Source organism: Triticum aestivum, chromosome 6A (genome assembly GCF_018294505.1).
Source record: "Triticum aestivum cultivar Chinese Spring chromosome 6A, IWGSC CS RefSeq v2.1, whole genome shotgun sequence".
Lineage (NCBI taxonomy): Eukaryota > Viridiplantae > Streptophyta > Magnoliopsida > Poales > Poaceae > Triticum > Triticum aestivum.
This window is the reverse complement of record NC_057809.1, coordinates 94,290,860-94,311,271: the sequence shown is the minus strand read 5'-3', so window position 1 is coordinate 94,311,271 and position 20,412 is coordinate 94,290,860. Positions and strand designations below refer to the sequence as shown.

At 45.0% G+C, this 20,412-nt stretch overlaps 1 protein-coding gene across 1 annotated transcript; it reads right to left on the bottom strand.

Annotated features, from left to right (window-relative positions):
• Positions 1-5,775: 5,775 nt before the first annotated feature.
• Positions 5,776-13,096, bottom strand: LOC123132256 (uncharacterized). Its single transcript, XM_044552042.1, has 12 exons — positions 12,731-13,096; positions 10,961-11,468; positions 10,047-10,197; positions 9,780-9,887; positions 9,280-9,683; positions 9,128-9,195; positions 7,600-7,669; positions 7,432-7,505; positions 7,277-7,346; positions 6,834-6,997; positions 6,680-6,752; positions 5,776-6,164 (listed from the first exon to the last, which is right to left on the bottom strand). The coding sequence occupies exons 1-12, from the start codon at positions 12,908-12,910 to the stop codon at positions 6,013-6,015; spliced, it is 2,022 nt and encodes a 673-aa protein (XP_044407977.1). The 5' UTR covers positions 12,911-13,096; the 3' UTR covers positions 5,776-6,012.
• Positions 13,097-20,412: the final 7,316 nt, after the last annotated feature.

The window sequence follows — 20,412 nt, the reverse complement described above, 5'->3', positions numbered from 1 at the left end:
CTCATCAACACCGTTTTGTTGAGGAGTATAAGGAACGGTGTAGTGTCTGACAATGCCTTCAGACTTGCAATAATTCTTAAATTGCTTAGAACAGAATTCCATACCATTATCAGTGCGAATTATTTTTACCTTCCTTTCATTTTGTCTTTCAATCATAATCTTCCACTCCTTAAATGCTGAGAATGCTTCATATTTATGCTTCAAGAAATAATTCCAAACTTTTCTCGAATAATCATCAATAATAGTCAGCATGTAACTAGCACCACCTAGTGACTTCTTGCGAGATGGTCCCCATAAATCAGAATAGACATAATCAAGAATACCTTCGGCTGTATGAGTCGAAGTGTTGAACTTCACCCTCTTGTGCTTGCCGAAGATACAATGCTCACAAAATTTCAGTTTACCAGGTTCATATCCATCAAGAAGACCTCTCTTATTTAACTCTGCCAAACCAAGTTCACTCATATGTCCAAGACACATATGCCAAAGGTTAGCAGCATCACAATCGGAATTCTTTGAAATAACTGGAGTAGCGTTACCTGAAACGGTAGAACCTCGAAGGTAATAAAGACCATTGGTCGAACTTAAGTCACCTTTCATCACAACAAGGGAGCCTTTGGTGACCTTCAAAACACTATCTTCACCTTAATACTTGTACCCCTTTGCATCAAGGGCACTAATAGAGATAAGATTTCTCTTCATCTTCGGAATATACCGAACATCTGTCAAAGTTCTGATTGTACCATCAAACATCTTGATTCGAACGGAACCTACGCCTTCAATCTTGCATGGTGAATTATCAAAACCCAAAACGGAACCAGCAGAACTAGTGGAGTCAAAAGTATTAAACAAATCTCTATGTGGACACATATGAAAAGTGCATGCAGTGTCAAGTACCCACTCATCATTGGTCTCAGCACATCTAGCAATAACGACAAGAGCATCATCAGAACTATCATCACGAGCAACGTTAGCAGAATTTTCACCTTCTTTGTTACCTTTCCTCTTTTCCTTGTTTTGCAACTTGAAACACTCTGAGATGTCATGCCCGTCTCTCTTGCAATATCTGCAATATTTCTTCTCTCTGGATTGCGACCGACCCCTATAGCCGTTTTTACTTTTGCCTCTGTTTCCATTATTGGAGTTCTTCTCCTTTGTCCTGCCACGAACAGATAATCCATCGGCTTGGGATGAACTCGAACCATCATGAGGCACCATTAATTTCATCTTCTCCTTAGAGTTCAAAGCTTCATAAACTTCATTAAGTGTGAGAGTATCACGACTGTATAATATGGTGTCTCTAAAATTGGTATAAAAACTTGGCAGTGAACAAAGTAACATTAAAGCAGTATCTTTCTCTTCATACTTAACCTCCATTGCAGCTAGATCAGATATGATCTCTTTAAATTCTGAAATATGATTCAAAATATTACCTCCCTCGGGTAACCTATGCAGAAATAATTTTTGCTTCAGATGCATCTTACTGGTGAGGTCTTTAGTCATGCAAATCCCTTCCAGCTTTAACCATAGAGCGGCGGCAGTTTTCTCGCTCAAAACTTCCCGCAAAATATTATTATGCAAATGGAGTTGAATTTTTGACAAAGCCTTAGAATCAATTCTTTTCTCTTCATCAATCCAGTCCTGAATTCTGTTCTTCCCAAAACTATCCAGTGCTTCATCATAGTCGGACTGTGCCAACAACGCCCGCATCTTAACTTGTCATAAGGTAAACCTTGTGTCACGATCCAGCAGCGGAAAATCGTACTTCATGGATGCCATGAGTCGATAAATCTGTGTACACAAAGGAGTACAAGCCGGTAGAAAAATCCTTGATAGAATTAATTTGTGGAGCAAAGAACAAAAAAAGATAGCACCTGATAGCTCTTCGTGTGGATGTAGCAATCAGATGAGAAAATAAATCTGATCTACTAGTACTCAATAGTACTAACCTTCACGTGAGTGGATGGATATCTCCATGGTACTGTGGCAGTACTAGAACTCCGATCTGATGCTTGACACGAGTAGTACTGGGGCTGCCTCGAGACTTGATGTTGTATGTAGAGCAGCAGCGGAACTCGGCGGCTTGCGTGATATGCGTCGTATGAACGGTTTTGTCGGTCTCGGCGGAACTGACGTATAGCCCGGTGCAGCGCACAATAGCCTCCGAGTAAAGTAAATCACGTCGATCTAATTGCAGGGTGACGCGCAGACTGAATTCCAGCCAGTCTCGGTGGATTGTAGGACTGCGGTGGCGGACACACTGCAATCCTAAACCTCCCGTCTCTGAAACTTGGCTCTGTATACCACTTGTTAGATAATAACAGAAATAAATGAGACAAAGAGACACGGATTTTTACGTGGAAATCCTTGCGGGAGAAAATCACAGACGCACGAAGGCACAATCACTATGAGGAGGAGTATTACAAGCCCGAGACGACAGACCGTCTTTAGGTGCGACTACATGGGGTATATAAGAGGGCAATACATGAGAGTCCTTGGAGGACAAGTAAACGAGTTGTACTTGTACGCGTCGATACCAACGCAAAGACCCACACCGTATGTACTACGTCTAATTCAATACGGTAGAATTTGGATCACAATTTAACAGACTCAACTTTATACTAACTTAATATTAAAGTTAGTATAAAATTGAGTCATCTATTTTGAAATGGAGGGAGTATAAAACAGTGTTGTTGCAAAAGAAGCCCAAGATTGTGAAAATGAGATTTGTACGTTGGACGGCAACCAAAAAAAAACTAGCTTGTGGTAGTTGACTGTCATCTCGTAGATGTTTGAGATATGTTCTTTGCCATTGACGATTCTCAAAATTGTGCTTTGGCTCCATTTAAATATAAATATTATACAAGTATGTCTGCCTCTGAGTAGTTAAATCTAAAACAATAGCTTGGTCACAAGGTTGTTAGATTGTTAACCTTAGAATCAGTACTGCACACTATTGTTTATACTTCAGAATTTCACTAGGATGTAAGCTAACTTCACCGCATGACCCTATCCTGTCCGGTCCTATCTGTTTGAGATAAAACAGATAAAGGAGGCGGCCCAGCGCGCGACGGCCCGGACCTATCTTATCCGTTTTGTGTCCGGGCCGACCCATTTCGAACGCAAACTTGCGCCGGGTTTGAGTCGCGACGGACACCAAACGGACGCGCGCCTCGTCCGCGTCGGGGCCGCGTGGCAGGCGGCCACCTAACTCCCACCCGCCCACATCAATGCACACGAGCGGGCGGCCCCACCTGTCATCCGCACGTCGAACGGTCGCCGTCCTTCTTTAAGTGGGAAGCGTGGACGGGTTGTCGTCCACACTGCCCCACGTCATCCCGCGGCCTCCTCGAAACCCGACAGCCCCAGTCCCAAACCCTAGCCAACACCTCGCCGGCCGGCCGCCCGCAGCCATGGGCCGCAAAGGCAAGCACGACCGCGAGCCTGGTTCCTTGTCGGGACGCCACCGCGGCTCGCCATCGCCACCACGCCGGGCCCCCGCGCCGCCCTCCTTCTCCATCGCGCCCACGTCCGCCGGCGAGCGTGACCGGCATTACGTCCGCTCGTCGGTGTGCCGCCATTATTGGGAGACGAGGACGCCACTCCCCTGGAGCGACGTCCATCTCCCCAATAACTGGCATCTCTCCGCCGACCGGGTCCCGATCCCGCCGGTCCCGACGAGCGGCCGTGCGCGCGACAAGGAGATCGAGCGCCGCCGCCGCCTCCTCCCCGACGACCTCTTCTACGACCCCAGGTACGCCCCCGACTCCGGGTTCTGGAACACCTGGTTTCGTGACGAGCACGACACCAGGCGCGCGTCGTTCTTCGCCGGAACCTCGACGGGGCCGCGGCGGCCACGACAGGAGCGCGCAACGCCTGCTCCCCAGGAGCGCGGGCGTAGGCGGGTGCGCGGCGTCACGCCCACGCCGTCGCCTTCGCCGTCTCCATCGCCACCACCACCTCCTCGCATGACAGAGGAGGAGGAGGCCCGTCTCATGGCGCGTGTCATGGAGGACTCCATGTACACGCACGATGAGCGGCAATGGGAGGGCCTAGAGGAGATGACGGCCCGCTCCGCTGCCGGCGAGGTAGCCATCCCCGAGGAGGAGGAGCCGGTGGCCGCGTTCCAGCAGCTGCTGGGCTAGGGGTGGGGCTGGTCCTGCACTGCTCCGGAGATGGCCGCCGGCGTGGGCGTGAACTGATGCCCCACTCCGCCGCGGTCACCGGAGCGGGAGGCGTCGCCACGGGAGGAGGTGGTGCAGGCACCTCCGGCCGTCCAGCCCGCCCCCGTCTACCACGCACCGCCGGCCCACCTGTGGACGCTGCCGGCCTACGTCGACCTCGTCAGCGACGACGACGACACCGGCGACCAGTGAAGACGGCGACGGCCACGGCACCGACGAGCGCGGCAGGAGCGCGCGGGAAGCGTTTTTTTATTTTGTTTTTATATGTTAATTATGAAACTGGGCCTTTTAAGTGGTCGTGGAAACTGGGCCGTTTTGTGGCCGACCCCTATATACGTTTTATGTTTTTTTAAATGCATTTATTTACTTTTTTAATTATTTCATTCTAGTTTTTATAAATTTTTTTATTCACGTCCACTCCGGACATGATTTGGGGTACCGCCGTGCGGTGGGCGCACGCACGACCCATCTAACAAAGCCGGACACGGGCGAATTCATCGGCGCCCCAAAGAAACAAAATCCGACCAATCCGGACGTCCGTTTGGGGTCGCGTGGTGGAGTTGGCCTAATTGTCCTGGCGCGAGGTAGCTCTATTGTTCGCACATCAGAACAACCAGTGGTTAAAGTTGGTGCATTTCCATCCATTGCTTATTGCACATGGATGTAAGTTGTCCCTGACTCAACGCCAGAACTCCAAATGGTTACAGTTGTTGTACACCATGCGTTGCTTTGGCCGAGGCTTGCAATTTGTCAAATGTGCCAATATTGCAGATTGGAACTACGTGTTAATAATACTGATAGGAAGAAGAAGAAGATGAAATGACATGTTTCAAGTATTCGAAGAGATCACCGCTAAGCAGCTGGAACTTGGAATCGGGTTGAAACCCTTGTACTGCACTAATGTTCCGCGAAGAGCAGAACCGTAGTGAGTGAACGTAGTGGTTCACTACTGGAACCTCCGCGGAAACGTGGATGAGCTAAAACGGAAAATATGCTCCTACGGGGACCGAGGAAAACTACGTGGCTAAAGAACGCAGACCAGCTCCACATAGGCTCACAGTACAAAAGAACACTAAAAAGTATACGATCAAAATTCACATGAATATGCCGTATCAACATAAGGCATGATCTGAGAAGACAAGTTCAAAACTTCCTAACGAGATAACAAATTGCTACTCAAATATGCCCATTCAATGTAAAAAACATCTGGGCTGTTCTCTCGGTATGCTACCTGCAACGACACCTAGCGATCAATCAAAGAAACCTCCGGGAGGAAAAATAGGTAGGCAAGGTACCTGAGGCACACATAAATTAGTTAGACAATTTGCAGGCTAACAATCGAGTAACTTACTTCCGTGGGCACACATAACCGACCCAATTTCAAAAACTTCTTGAAGCCTACAATTTAAATGTTATGCAAGGACGTACGTGTGCCTCTGGCTCCTAGTAGTTAAATCTAAACTAGAGGCACACATAACCAACCCAATTTTGTTATGCACTTGGCAGTGTCGGCTAAATAATTACATGACAAGAACTCAAGAAATAGCTAGACAAGTTGTGTTCACTTCCATAACAGAATAGACAGTGCAGCTGCAGCGTCACAGAAATTTTCAAATAACAGTCTGGGGTTTATCACGCCCTTAACAAACAGCCATAATACCGACAAGACACAAGGAGTCGACCTCCCGAAGGTAAAATAGCTAGGCAAGGTACCAACGTGATTATGTTCCACACGAAGTTTGGTTCAAAGTTGTAAGGACTAAATAACAACTCGTTCCAGCCACCTGCAGTACCGCGATTTAGGAGTTGTGATTTTGCACCAGGTACCCTACTGTTCTTGCTCCTCCGCCTTCTTGTGAAGCTCCAGTATCATATTGGCAGCTGCTGAGCACCTTGCCTCGTGTGCGGTCGGACGAGGGCCACCAGTGATGCTCATCTCAAACTCAGGGCATGTCAAACGTACACTGGCGTGGAACATTCCTGAAAAGATAGTTAAAGGACTAGTGAATAAGTGCTCAGAACAGGGAGCTATGAGAGGGAGGAGATGATAGTCAATCAAACATCAGTTCTGGTTATTGCTAACTCGGGACCTAATCAGTCTGATCTTAAATAAAGCTTACAAGGGTGCACACATACCTAAGGAAAGCATTGATCGACCGAACGTTAAACAAACCTAACACATGTGGTAAACAAACAAGTGGCCTATGTGGATTGCTACATGACATCAAAAGAGAAAACTTGCCAATTGATCTGACACCTTGAGAACTCTTTTGGTCTAAGCATGGTTAGAGTAGTACACTATGTATGTTATGATCGCAATGCAGGAATCGAACCAAGAACTATAGAGATTGAATTTGATAAACAATAATCAGAAAGTACGTGGCAAGACTCATCTGCATGATATTCCTAATTCGTATGACTATAGGAGCCAAGGACCTAATGCTTGTCCATCCAGAAGATCAATCAAAGAGATAAAAGTAATTATTTGTACATACCATCTGATACTGAAGGTACTACTGTGTATCTTGGGAATATCCAATTGCCCCCACGGCAGATCTCATCAAGCTCCTGCACTGACAAGTGTCAAAGGTACAGGTGGCATTTAAAATTCTACTGTAATGCATTAGTTCAGCTTTTGAGGTTTCTTGCCTCGCATGAATTGCGTCGGAGGAGTGCCTCCCTCAATCCCTTCCTCTGAGTGATGGATTGGCCACCATCTCCGGAGGAAGATGAATTGGCAACATCCATCATATCTGAGCAAGTTTCCTTGTATTTGTGTATTATTGATGCAGTTTTTGGTGTCATCTTCCCTTCTGCATTAAGTTTTAGAACATGATGAGTACAAGAAATGGGGACCTGATATAGAAACAACTTACCACACTTCTGATGGACGATTTATACATCACAAAGTGCGGCGGATGATTTATGCAGTGAAAAGAATGATACACCACAGTTTATCACTTTATCACATAACTTTTGGAAACGTATCACTCCCAGAAAAACATGCCCACAATGTTGGCCACAAAAGTGTCACAGTTCTACAGCGTGATTATAGATGTAAGCATTTTTAAAATGTGAAAAGGGTAGAATACCACTCAAGATTGTCTGAATGTCCATATCACACTGAGCACTTCGTTCTTGAAGTATGCATTCCTTGCGAAGCTGAAACGAAGAGAGAATAGGAGAAAATTGTAATAAAGAGGCATCGTTTTCTTTCCTGAAATAAAAGAAAAGACATATAACATACAATCTCATCCCGTATTTTCTGAATTGATTGCAGCGAATCATATATCTGGTCATTGGTGTACTCAGTGGTGCCACCTTCAATGAAATTTGGAACACATAGATTAAGAACTTGGAGGAGCAAGAACCAATAATAGAAAAAATAAACAGTCTTGGGTAGGTGTATCCGAACCTGACTTTTCTGACACATCCATATTTTGATGTTCCAAAGCACGGTTCTTCATTAGATCAACATGTGGTGCCTGATAGAACAATTAAGAGGTGTTTGGTTGAGCAAAAAGGTAACAAAAACGGCAACATAAACATAATGCACTGGTATCGCAAATGGAATAGGGAAAACCGAAATCTGTTTCCTGATTATAATGGTTGCCACTGTTGGTCAAAAGAACATCACCTGAACATCCAACTACCAAGCACAAGAATTACAATTCAGAAATAAAGATCAGGTGAAGACAATCATTCGTAGGCATAGGAATGCCTAAAAATCCAAACCAAGAAAAACAATTGAAAAATCAAACCATATTTGGGGAAGAAAACACTCATTAATTCAGATCTGATCCCTCTCATCAGCCATGGACTTTGTTGCTTCCTTGCCGGCATACTCCGTGCCAAGAACACCGTCTCCTCATGTGCCTTGCATCCTCCTGGCCGGACAGAGCAGTCACATCCTCAACTGCAGGATTTGTCGTTTACTTAGTGGCCATATTGATCCCCTCGCAAACCAGCACCGAACCGATCTCCACTAACACCGAAAAATCTTCTTGCGGGAGGCTATGCTGCTCCATGAAGGAGGGGATCAATCGGTAAGGTGCTACTGCCCGTCGTGTGGGGACACCTAGGGTGGGAGGAAGGTGCGGCCAGGAGGAAGGAAGGTGTAGGCGTGTAGGGAGAAGTTGTGCAGGACCCCTCCGGTATCAGTTTTGTTACGGTAGATTTTGGGCGTAATCGGCAATGAATGGTGTCGTATCCGATTGTGTGGTAACTGATCCCAACCATATGTAAACAAAACGGCTGCAAAGTTTTTGGCTCGTGGTGTATGCTAATTACGTAATGAAATCAGCGAACAGAGACCTTCTTAGTTCTTCAAGTCAAAGCGGAGTGGATGAATCACACAAAAAATGTGGCCTACTCATATGAAACTGACCCATGAAAAGGATTAATACTTCTTTTGGTTGATTGACCATGGAGGGTGTGGCTCCTCTCTTTATATGGAGATGATCTATTAGGGTGTGGCTCCTAATAATAAGATCTATCAATTGAATACTTTCCTAACAATAAGATATTTTTCGTCACTAATACGCCATCCTTTATACTAAATGGGATATTATCCCTTATTTGATAGGAATGGACTGCGCCGTTTTCCCCTTTATAAATGTGCTGTCACAATTTTCCAAACATTCACGTGGAGACATGTGATAGCCAATGAGAAATGCTCTAAGTCTCAGGTACGTAGAGACTTATGGTAGAGTGCGTATGAGAACACAAACGAATAGAATAAAGAGCAACAATCATCACGATAACATTTTTATAGACAAGGGTGGAACCATACAATTTAATGTTATTAAAAGGTCAACATATTTGAAGTTTATTTTCTATAACCATTTTAGGTTGCGTGTGATCCTGATGTATCCTAGTATTGTAGTTTTTCAATACTTAACCGAAAAAGTTTTTCAATACTTTCAAGCTGTAATTTGGCTTACCTCTGCAGGAAAGACATCTTGGGGCACATTGTCACGTCTAGACTGCTTCTGTGTTTTGTTCTTATCCACTTGAACAATTAAAGTTGATTGTATCAGTACACAAAGAAGGAACAATGTGACGGTAAATTCGTAATACAGTTAAAGTGACTAACCGGCTTGTAGGATTTTAGTTTCTCGATTTGCTGCTGCAGCAGCTTTTGTATTTCTTGACTTAGTCAGGGGTTTTGAAGTTTCCAAATCAATAATAACAGGAGGTGGACCATTTTCTATTGTGTGGATCTCAGCATCTGGACCCTCAGCACAGACATCGGCCCTGGAGGCTTCAGATTTTCTTTTGCTGTTTCTCTTGTGCTTGCTGGTCCTGTAGTCCTGGTTGCTATTGGCAGCAATTGCTTGTTTGCTTTGCTTTGGAGTTGACACTTTTGTAATTCGTTTTTGCATCTTAGATGTGCTATTCACATCTTGCTCTTCCACATTTTCATCTATTACAGAGTGCAATGAACCTTTTCCATGTCGATGTGATTGTTCGTTCAGTGGAGAATCAGAAGGCCATTTCCTGAAACATGTGAAGTGTTATATTTACCATCATTACCCAAAAGGTTCCATTGCCCTACTATCACGCATAAATAACCGAGAACAAATCATATGTTACCTGTGGAGGAGTTCAAACAAAATCTCCTTATACGGAAGAATGTGATAATACTCAACTACAGATGTTGTTTTTGGAAATGGATCATTTGCAAATAGCGGACCAGTCATACTGTGAAAGTGGAAAACCATAAGTGTCAGTACCGTTGAGAAAGGGTATGCTTTCCATCAAGAAGTACCATACAATGGTCTTATTCAATAAATTGAATAACGGTTGATCAAAAGGGATGTAACTTAAAAGCATAAAACTATCTAGTAGGTAAACGCAAACCTGCTAATCAACTCTTCTAGACACATTTCTACAAGGTTGCCTTCCATGGTTTGCTCATACTCCACAATAAATAACTTGGTAGTTGTCCTTTCTTTACTCAACGAGTATGCCAAAGTTTCATCGAGAAGACGCAAGTTTGAGCCCTTCATACCTATTAAGACCATAAGTTTACCATAGTGAGCAGCAAACAATGCATAGGTGGATCAAACAGAAAATAAACATAATATTTACAAAATCAAGTTCATAAGTTACACTTTTTGAACTATTATAAGTATAGAACCAAATAAATAGCGTTCTCTAGCAAACAATTTGCGGCTATCAGGTCATATACAAGGGAATCAACCATTATAGTGTCCCAAGTTATTTTCAGTCTGCTAGTTGATGAAATTAAATGAAGTTTCTGTAGCTAACAGCTTGTACACAACCAAAACAAATGAGACAAATAATGTAGTGGCAAAGAATTTGACTAATTATATTTTCTGATGTTCACGTTTATCCTGGTTTTACACTAGTTAAAAGCAAGACAGAGGTACATTTTTGGGTACATTCTGGGACCATGCACTTGTTCTTGTTTGATGTAAAGCAAGTGTACGACTCAAACTCAGTTTTTGGCTTCATTGGCAGTTTAAATTTAGGACCATGTGCAACAGTAACTCATGTAAATGCTTATTTACTAGATACTCTGATCAACATTCCGTAATACTAATAGTCACCTGATCCAAGTGAGTAAACTACAGAGACATGGCTCTGTAGACACAAAGGTTGCACACTTTATCTCAATGCTCTAGGATGAAAATTTAACAGAGTTGACAGTTAAATATTAGATAGAAGCAACACCTTGGCAACTCAAAAAATGAAAATAAAATGACAGATATTGATACATAAAACTACGGGCTGTGATTATAAAATCTGACCTGTTCTACGTTCCACCTCTGAATAGGCTTGTTGACGAAGCATATATGGTGTATTCAGAGCACCCACGTTTCCTTTACCTGTTGATTCCTGGCCTGCTGGCTGGTTGGTACTGTGTGAATTGCCAGCTGTTGCATCTATTTCCTTCTCTATGATTGACCAGATACCCTTGGTATTAGCACTATACTCAATCAAACATTTTTTTCTTGTCGGATCAAGAAGAAGCACAGCAACTTTTGATATTGGCCACGTTGCCATGTCTGGAGAATCTTTGCTCGCGTCGAGTTCTTCAGCGATCTCACATGCCTGTATTGCTGCTCTGTCAGTAACAGATAGCCTCACATGCTTGCCAGGATTGTTCTCACGCTCATGAACCATACTCAAGTACGCAAGCAGATCCTCTCCAGCAGAAAGAGAAGCACACACAAAAAAACGCTTGGCGTCTGCAAAAGCAAGCTGCGGCGACATCTTCCTGTGGTAGTAGTTGTACAAGATGATGGCCGTGTGAATCTGCGAAATCACACACAAGTGTGAGGGGTTAGCAGCTAAACAACTACGTAGTACACGCATTGTATCATATGCACAGACAGAGGAACGCTTTCTTAAACATATCCGAGCAGAAACTGAATCAAAAAACATACTCCCTCCGTCCCAAAATAAGTGACTCAACTTTATACTAACTTTGTATTACAAAGTTGAGTCACTTATTTTGGGACGGAGGAAGTATTACAGTGCACACACACAGAACAAGCATTTCATGGATAGACCGAGGGACATTACCATGAATACCAAAGGAAAACACACTAATATAATTACAATGGTAAACTGACGGGGGGGGGGGGGGGGGGGGGGTAAGGATGGCGTGGTACATACCAGTCATTGTGTAGACAAACCAAACATCCATTTAACTACTATCTCACTCAATCCAATCCCAATCCAATTCATTTCAAATTCATAGATAAATTTGGAGAACATTGCAAGGTCAAATTGGATAATTTGAGAAAATAATTTGACAGAGGTGGCATCTCCTACTTTCTTCTTCATTTCCGTAATACATTATAGAAAGGCGTATCATTTTCATAGAAGAAGAGCAACCAACATTGGCAATCTCTGTTCACAGGGTGACAGCTGACAAGAGAAATGCAGAAACTAAGCGCCGATTGCGGCTTGCCTTAGCTCCCTAGCGGCCGCTCCACCGCCACCCAAACGTAGACCCGTGCTGCGCCCATGCGCTCTTAGCGCCGCCTACCGCTCCTCCTCCGACGCGACGCGCTCTCGCCGCCGCCGCCGCGCAGAGCGGCATCGACAGACAGCCGCGGGGGTTCCCCTTTTTTTTAGGATGCGGGGGTTCCCGGTTGGGCTTCGTCGATTCGGCCTCCAAAATGTACTCTAGGCCTATTTTACCTACGCCCACCAGCTCCATTGACGCAACCCACCAGCACAACAAGGCCCTATATGGTACTCAACAAAAAGAAAAGAAAAATTAAGGCCCACCACCTCGCCTTCTTCTTCCTTCGCCTGACTCCTCCCATTCTCGACTCGAAAAAAAAAAGACTCCTCCCATCCCCGTTCCTCGCCGGGGTGGGAAGCCGCCCCAATTCCCTCGCCGCCGCGCGTCACAGGCATCCACCGGAAATTAGCCTTGCGGGCGGCCATTTCCGCGCATCCCTCCCCAACCAGCGCGAACCTCGACCAAAACCGCAGGGAATCCCACCACCGCAACCCCGCTCCCGCGCAGAAACGACCAGAGAGAGAGAGACGCGAACGCTTGCCTGCTGCGCGACGGCGCGCTGTTTGTCCGGCTCCATGTGGCGCTCCCCCTGGGCGGCGCCAAAGATCGCGCCCCGCGGCAGCACGGGCTTCACGAGGTGCTCCACGAGCATCTTCACCGCGTCCTCCATGTGCACCACCTCCTCCGCCTCCCCTCCTCCTCCTCTTCCGCCGCCGGACATGCCGCCCTGACCCGATGCTTCGCCTCCACCGAACGAATCTCCAGGGTTTGGGGCTTGGATTCAGTGAGGCTTTTGCGGCGGCTGGCTGGCTGGTCGCGGGTGGATTGGGGTTTTTCGTACGAGCAGAGCAGAGAGAGAGAGAGAGAGAGAGAGAGAGAGCAGTGCGGGTGGTGGTGGGTGGGCAGGGCTGGAAATGTAAAGGGACGTGAGGGTGTCGAAGTGGAAACGTTAAGGGCGTGATGGGCGAGGTCGATCATCCACGGTCCATTTTATCAGCATCGTGAGTCTTGGCTTCCCTATAATTAACAGAGAAATGTCTATTAGATTTGATTTCTCAACTTTTAAACCAGACAAAATGTACTTTTAATTCTTTAATCCTAACAAGTTACACCCATTAATTAATTCAACAAAAGCAGTTTTCGTGCTAACTTGCATGGTTTTGACACGTCGCCCATGTGTCAATCTTCTTCTTCCTTCTCATTTTAACTTAGCCAAGCATTTCGTCGAGTAGTGGACGCGCGTCGAGCAGCATGCGAAGGAGGGAGCCTTGGAGCTTGTGCGGCTTGCAGATGTAATTGTGACGAATATTTGTACAAGGTAGGCTACATCTCTGGGGCCTCACTGGCCACACGGGCACTGGCACACGCCATCAGATCCCCCTTTGTGCTTGCGCTATTATGCTGTCGTATTATAGAGCATTATGGGGAGGAGTGGTCGTAGTCAGACCCCAGAGATATAGCCATGTCAGTGAATCTCGTTAGCAAATCTCGCTATCGTGCCTCGTGTGATTGTTTGATTCTTGGGTGACCAACTATGCTCCTTAATTTTTTTTTCAACAAGTGGTATCATGAGCTAGGTTGTTCAGAGATTACGGATTATTAATCTAGAGAGAAATTTCGGCGTTGTGATTGTGATCTGCCGCAATGTCGTCAAAGGCAGCGGGTGTCCACGAAAGCGATCGGAAAAGAAGCAGCTTACCACCGAAATCCTCGGTGTGTTCGAGTCTAGATGAGATGCAACTTCAGATCAAATCGTTGGCCAGCGGCGGCGGCCTAATTGCGCGGAGAGATAGAACACGGAGCCGATTGATCGTGTTGCACAACGTACACCGCAGCCAGCAAGTGATGTCAGGTTTTCCAAGCTAGGCCAGGCGTGGGCAGAGGCCCAAGTAGGCTGGAGTAGAAGACACGGTGATTGTAGTGACGATGACATAGAAGTGTGATATTGATGGTGGCCGACTTCTGGACGTGGCAACGCGTTGCACATGACCGAGGGCTTGTGTGGCTTGGTTTGAGTGTAGACATGAGAGCTTGAAGTCGACGGGGGCGTACGGTAGCATGGCCAGCTATATAAAGTCATGTTGCAGGTGGAGCTGGAGTTTGATGGAAGACTTCACTAGGTGCTGATGGAGGGGCTACGGTGTAAGACATCGGAGAATCATAGCGTATTTCAACAGATAAGGCAAGAGACACATGGTTCGGATTGGGCCCCGGTGTCTGATGGAAACGTGATACTCGACATCGGTCGGTGATAATCATTTGGTTCTCTGAAGTAGGGGTTGAGGAGGTGTGGGCTAGCTACCCAGGAGACTTGACCGGGGCAGCAGGGGCTCTACACGATGATAGTGGCGAGGCATGATGTAAGCACTGGAAACGGCGACATACCAAGGCACTAGTGGTTAGACAAAGTGTGCAGAGGATGCTGGAGCAATATTAGCGAGTATCAGGTTTAAGTTGGTGACCGGGTCTATCAATACTAGGATATGAATAGGAGCTGACCATAACGAATCTGAGAAAGTGATGAAAAGTCTAAAATGTTAAAAGCTTGAAGATTACATAGATGTATATTCTGTGATGTTTGGTACAGATGGCAAAGTATGGATGATAAATGCAGGAGAAGATGGAGTGTTATAACCATGGGACATCTAAGGCTGACCACAGTGGGAGTAACATCACTGGTAACATCACACTTTTCAAGATAATTTTACTTATGTGGCACATATTTAATGATGAGAAAGGTGATGGTAACTTAGCTAGTTACTGTAACATCATACATACCAATACAATATGAGTCTATAGCCTAATAAATGAATCATAACATGACAACGCACATATGTTACTACCCATTGCGGAGATAGTAACATAGCCTAGTAAAAATATGATGTTACTAATCTAAGGTGGTGTTTGGTTCTCTAGTCCTAGGACTTTTTTCTAGTCCCAACTAAAAAGTCCCTAGTCCCTAAAAAGTCCCTCCCTGTTTGTTTCAAGAGACTAAAAAGTCCCGGGTCCCTTCCTAGAGATTATTAAATGACCATGTTGCCCCTAGTATATAGAAAAATAATAATTAAACAACATCATGGGGTGGCGGGCCAATGGGTGCATGGAGGGGCATTGTTGAAAAAGTCCCAAAAAGTCTCAAAAAGACTCTCCTTGAGAGTCTTTTTCATTTAGTCTCAAATGCCTAGTTTAGTCCCTAAAAAGTCTCTCTCGTTTGGTAAAAAAATCTTTAAAAGGACTTTTTCTAGTCCCTACACAGAAAAGTCCCTGAAAACAAACACCCCCTAAGTTACTCCTCATTGACGTTCAAAAAAAAAAGTTACTTCTCATTGTGACTAGTCTAAGAGACTATCTTGAAATAAGAATCTCGGGCAATAATTGGTTGGTTTTTGTTTCCAACAGCGGCGGCGCACATAGAGAGGTGCAGGTGGCCGGGTAGCTCCTGCACGGCGAGGCTCACGGGACCAACGGGGCCGAGGGTGGGGTGTGCTCGCGGCTAGCCGCACGGAGGCACAAGCTTGGAGCTCCTGTCCATCGGAGCTGTTGGTCGGCATCGCTTGCGGGATGGTGTCGCCGTTGTCGCCCTGTTCTACCGCGCCCTGTTCTACCGCGCGGCACGAGCCCTCCTTGACCTTGTGTTCCACTCCATGCGTCGTCGTCATAGTCTGTGGTGTCGTCCAAAGGCCAAATTGGCTGCCTTATCGTTGTTATATATCGTCCGTTGCTTCGTCCGGGTGTATATATGCTACAGTTGCACCGGTGGCCATAGAGAAACAATTAGGAAGAGGGAACGAAACTGCTCCATGCTCTCACGACTTGTCACGTCCCTGACTACGTTACTACCAGGTCCGCAGCCCGCCGCATCTGATGCTAGCTCCCATGCTCTCGAGGAAGGAGAGCATGTTCGAGCTGAGGCTGAGCTTCTTCTCAAAGCAGGGGACCAAGTCCATCGCACGAAATATGGAGCCGGAGAGCTGGGGGAGCGGACGAGTTCTACAGGTGGTGCGAGTCTTGTCAAGGAGGCCGATGTCGAAGGAGGAGGCGACAACATGGTGGCGGGCAAGGAATGTCGGGGAGCATTGCTACGCAAAAGAAAATAACCACGACGAACAAATCAAGATCATTATATTTTTGAAAGAAAATCCAGATCATTATTGAGGTGCAGGCAACAGGATTATACTCTCGAAGTCTCGAGCATCACGTCGATGCAACAGAGAGGTCGACGATGTTGATGAAGTCCTCTGTCATAGCCCTAGTTTATGGCAATGTACTAGAGTAGCTAAGCATGGCATGCATCATGATTAAATTTGATTACATTTCAGATTGAGGGAAATTCGAAGCCTCATGGTAAATTATATAAAGTGTTAAAACCCTAAATTTTCTTCAATGAACCCTAATTGCTTGAATAAATGTTCCGATTCATACATTTGAAATGGCTAAAGCAAAATTTATGTATATGCTATCTAGTGTGAAGGTTAAACAGGTAGTATCTTGATTAAAAAAAACTGCAAATAAACTTATCTCTTGAATCGACATTAGACCCATGATCTCGATTCATGCTATGAGCTTGCTAGATTGAGCAAAAGTGAAAACATTTCGTTTATCTAACTACAAAAAAAGGAGATTATAGTCCATATAAATTATTTATTTGGTGTTACAGATAACAGACCAAACATTCTTCTGTGCTTATACCTTAATTACACACTTCACTAGTTTGTAGAACATAGAGCAAAACACAATGTGGAAAAGATTTTTCGTCTTGCATGGATGATGGAAAAGGGGGATTTCAAAAATTGACACATAAAGAGCTTTGAAAATTTGACACATACGACCAATATACTTGCCAACTTCCTCGGCAACTATCCGGAAAAGAACTATAATGGTCTTGAGTCCCGACCCCCAGAGAATCTACAATCAAACTGGGCAGATCCACCCTTCCCCCCTACATGTTTGCAGACGCGACCCCGGACAGCGCTGAACGACCTCCCAAATGCCCTCCCTTGCAATCACGTCTCCCACTTTCAAATCCTGAAGTCAATGCAAACACATGCATGCCGATCATACATAGGAATATCACACACAAACAACATTTATTCGTAGTAAAAAATACATAGTTCAAACATAAAATGTCTTCCAAGTGCACAATTCAAACACTAAGTTCTCTGGTTTTGATTATTGGCTCACATATGCTCCATAAGATCATTGAGTAGTTGCACGTGCACGTATTGATCTCGAACGTTCCGATGCATCTTCAAAAAGTTCACAACATGCTCCACATCTTATTCCAAGAGTCAAACATGAATTCCTGGATTTTCAAAATCATGTATTCGGGCTGCCACTTCACCATCATCCTCGACAATCATGGGGCGGACAAATTTGATTGTGACCTGAAGACATGTGCTCTGCCCCATCCGGACCATCTCACCAACGGCAGCGGCGGTACAAATGCAAACATCCGTTCTTCGCAACAATCCTTCTTGAGACCGAAGTAGGGACCATGTGCCTCCACGCCATTGACCACGTGCAAGAACAAGGGTTTGCTCATCCAGAAGTGACGTCGGAAAAACCCATCACGGTATGCTGGTCCGGTTTGAAAGTAGTCTGTCTAGAGCAGTCGTGCACCAACGATCCTATCCCGATTTACAATTCTCCTTTCTTTTTATCGAACCCTTGAACTTTAGAATATGCTTCACTTTCTTCTCTATTTCCTCTAGGGTGCTTATTACCATCATGAACTCAACATCTTCGTCGTCCGATTCCGACCAATCGAGTAACTGTGACTGGAGGAGCAGGACGTACCGCGGCGTCACCCTTCCGAGGGGGGGGGGGGTCCGGGGCAGCGACGATGGCGGGGAGTTTTTTTTGCCGATGGTGGCGGCATTGTGGGGTCGACGATGTCGGAGCTAGGGTGACAACGAAGCTAGGGGAGGACGAGGTTGGAGAGAGGATAGGAAGACGACACATTGGGCTAGGTTGAGGACGGTTTAGAGGGATTTAGGCCCTGTTTGGTTCAGCTGTGGATTTCTAAAAGCAGCTGTAAAAAATCTGTTGTGGAAAAACAGCTATGGAAAATCTGATGTGAAAAAGATGTAGGTCATTTGACAAACTAGCTGATACAACATTTTCAGATTTTGGCCCGCAACGGAATCAGATTTTGGAAAGCACGTCCTGGGCTGCTTCCGCTTTTGGTTCAGATTTTGATAGCGGATTTCTGGAATCGGATTTTGCTGGGTTCGTCCTTTGGTTCAGATTCTGCTACGCGGCAGTGGAATCTGTCGATAAAAGCTGAACCAAACAGGGCCTTAGGGTGGGTGTCATATCTGATGTGACGGACACGTCTGAGCTCCCCATATCCGTTCTAAATATGGACTTCGGGGTGGTGGGCAATCCGAACATATAGGGTAAGTGGGTCAGTTATATGGCATTTCTCTATCTCTACTACTTAAAAAGAATGTAAGATTCCCATTTCACCTTTCTTTCTGTAAAGGAACTATGCGTGAACAGTAAAATGGATGATCCATTGATGATGATGAACAATACATTTATATTCCCTGAAAGGGCACATCGCACAGCCATGATGGTTTACAAGCGACGCGATTAAAGGACGCATCGGTTAGGATAGAGAGAGAGATCGGGTGCATCCCCCCGGTGAGAAAACTGCACATGCATGTCGGGGTGGAAAAGCTGGGATTTTAATTAAACTAATTAACTAAATCTTAACACTCCCCCTAATCCCTGCTTTCATTATTCTTGTAAACATCATCATCACCATCACCATCATTATCATCTATCTCCTCCAAAAAGCCTGTAGGAAAAATATGAGGAGATATGTACAATATGTCATCAAAAACTCCTTCCAAAAATCCAGTGGGAAAATAAGGAGAAACCGACATATCACAATGCATGCATTACTATTGCCTCATTAAAAACCTTCCATAAGAAACCATTTAGCAAAAACATATAAAGGAAAAGAGTGCAATATCAAAGATCCGAGGATCACAAACAGATTATCATTCAGGGAGACACTCCCCCTGAACTTTGCAAGTCCCAAAGTCGTTTCATGCCAATTCCATTGATGTACTTCTCAAATAAAGAACTTGGTAGTGACATTGTAAACAAATCGGCAAGATTGTCACATGACTTCGTTGACAAAATATTTATCTCGAAATGGTCGACCATTTTAAGACTCCTTGTCATGTCCATGATCAAATCCGGGACTCCGAACTACCTTCGGTACATCAAAACACATAAACTCGTAATACCGATCGTCACCGAACGTTAAGCGTGCGGACCCTACAGGTTCGAGAACTATGTAGACATGACCGAGACTCATCTCCGGTCAATAACCAATAGCGGAACCTGGATGCTCATGTTGGTTCCTACATATTCTACGAAGATCTTTATCGGTCAAACCGCATAACGGTATACGTTGTTCCCTTTGTCATCGGTATGTTACTTGCCCGAGACTCGATCGTCGGTACCTCAAATACCTAGTTCAATCTCGTTACCGGCCAGTCTCTTTACTCGTTCCGTAATGCATCATCCTGCAACTAACTCATTAGTCACATTGCTTGCAAGGCTTATAGTGATGTGCATTACCGAGAGGGCCCAGAGATACCTCTCCGACAATCGGAGTGACAAATCCTAATCTCGATCTATGCCAACTCAATAAACACCATCGGAGACACCTGTAGAGCACCTTTATAATCACCCAATTACGTTGTGACGTTTGGTAGTACACAAAGTGTTCCTCCTGTATTCGGGAGTTGCATAATCTCATAGTCAGAGGAACATGTATAAGTCATGAAGAAAGCAGTCGCAACAAACTAAACGATCATCATGCTAAGCTAATGGAATGGGTCAAGTCAATCACATCATTCTCTAATGATGTGATCCCGTTAATCAAATGACAACTCATGTCTATGGCTAGGAAACTTAACCATCTTTGATTCAACGAGCTAGTCAAGTAGAGGCAAACTAGTGACACTCTGTTTGTCTATGTATTCACACATGTACTAAGTTTCTGGTTAATACAATTCTAGCATGAATAATAAACATTTATCATGATATAAGGAAATATAAATAACAACTTTGTTATTGCCTCTAGGGCATATTTCCTTCAACAATATCCCACTATGGTCTTATCTTGATTTTTCCGATAGAACAAACCAAGATCTTTGGTGCCTTGAAGATATCTGAAAATGTTCTTCACACCAACCCAATGCC

Bases quoted from the DNA above. Each gene is read 5' to 3' on its own strand.
- LOC123132256 (XM_044552042.1), bottom strand. From the start codon at position 12,910: ATGTCCGGCGGCGGAAGAGGAGGAGGAGGGGAGGCGGAGGAGGTGGTG. The intron at 11,469-12,730 runs GCAAGCGTTCGC...GTGATTTCGCAG, and splicing joins AGCGCGCCGTCGCGCAGCAG to ATTCACACGGCCATCATCTT. The intron at 7,506-7,599 runs GTTCGGATACAC...ATTTCATTGAAG, and splicing joins GGATGTGTCAGAAAAGTCAG to GTGGCACCACTGAGTACACC.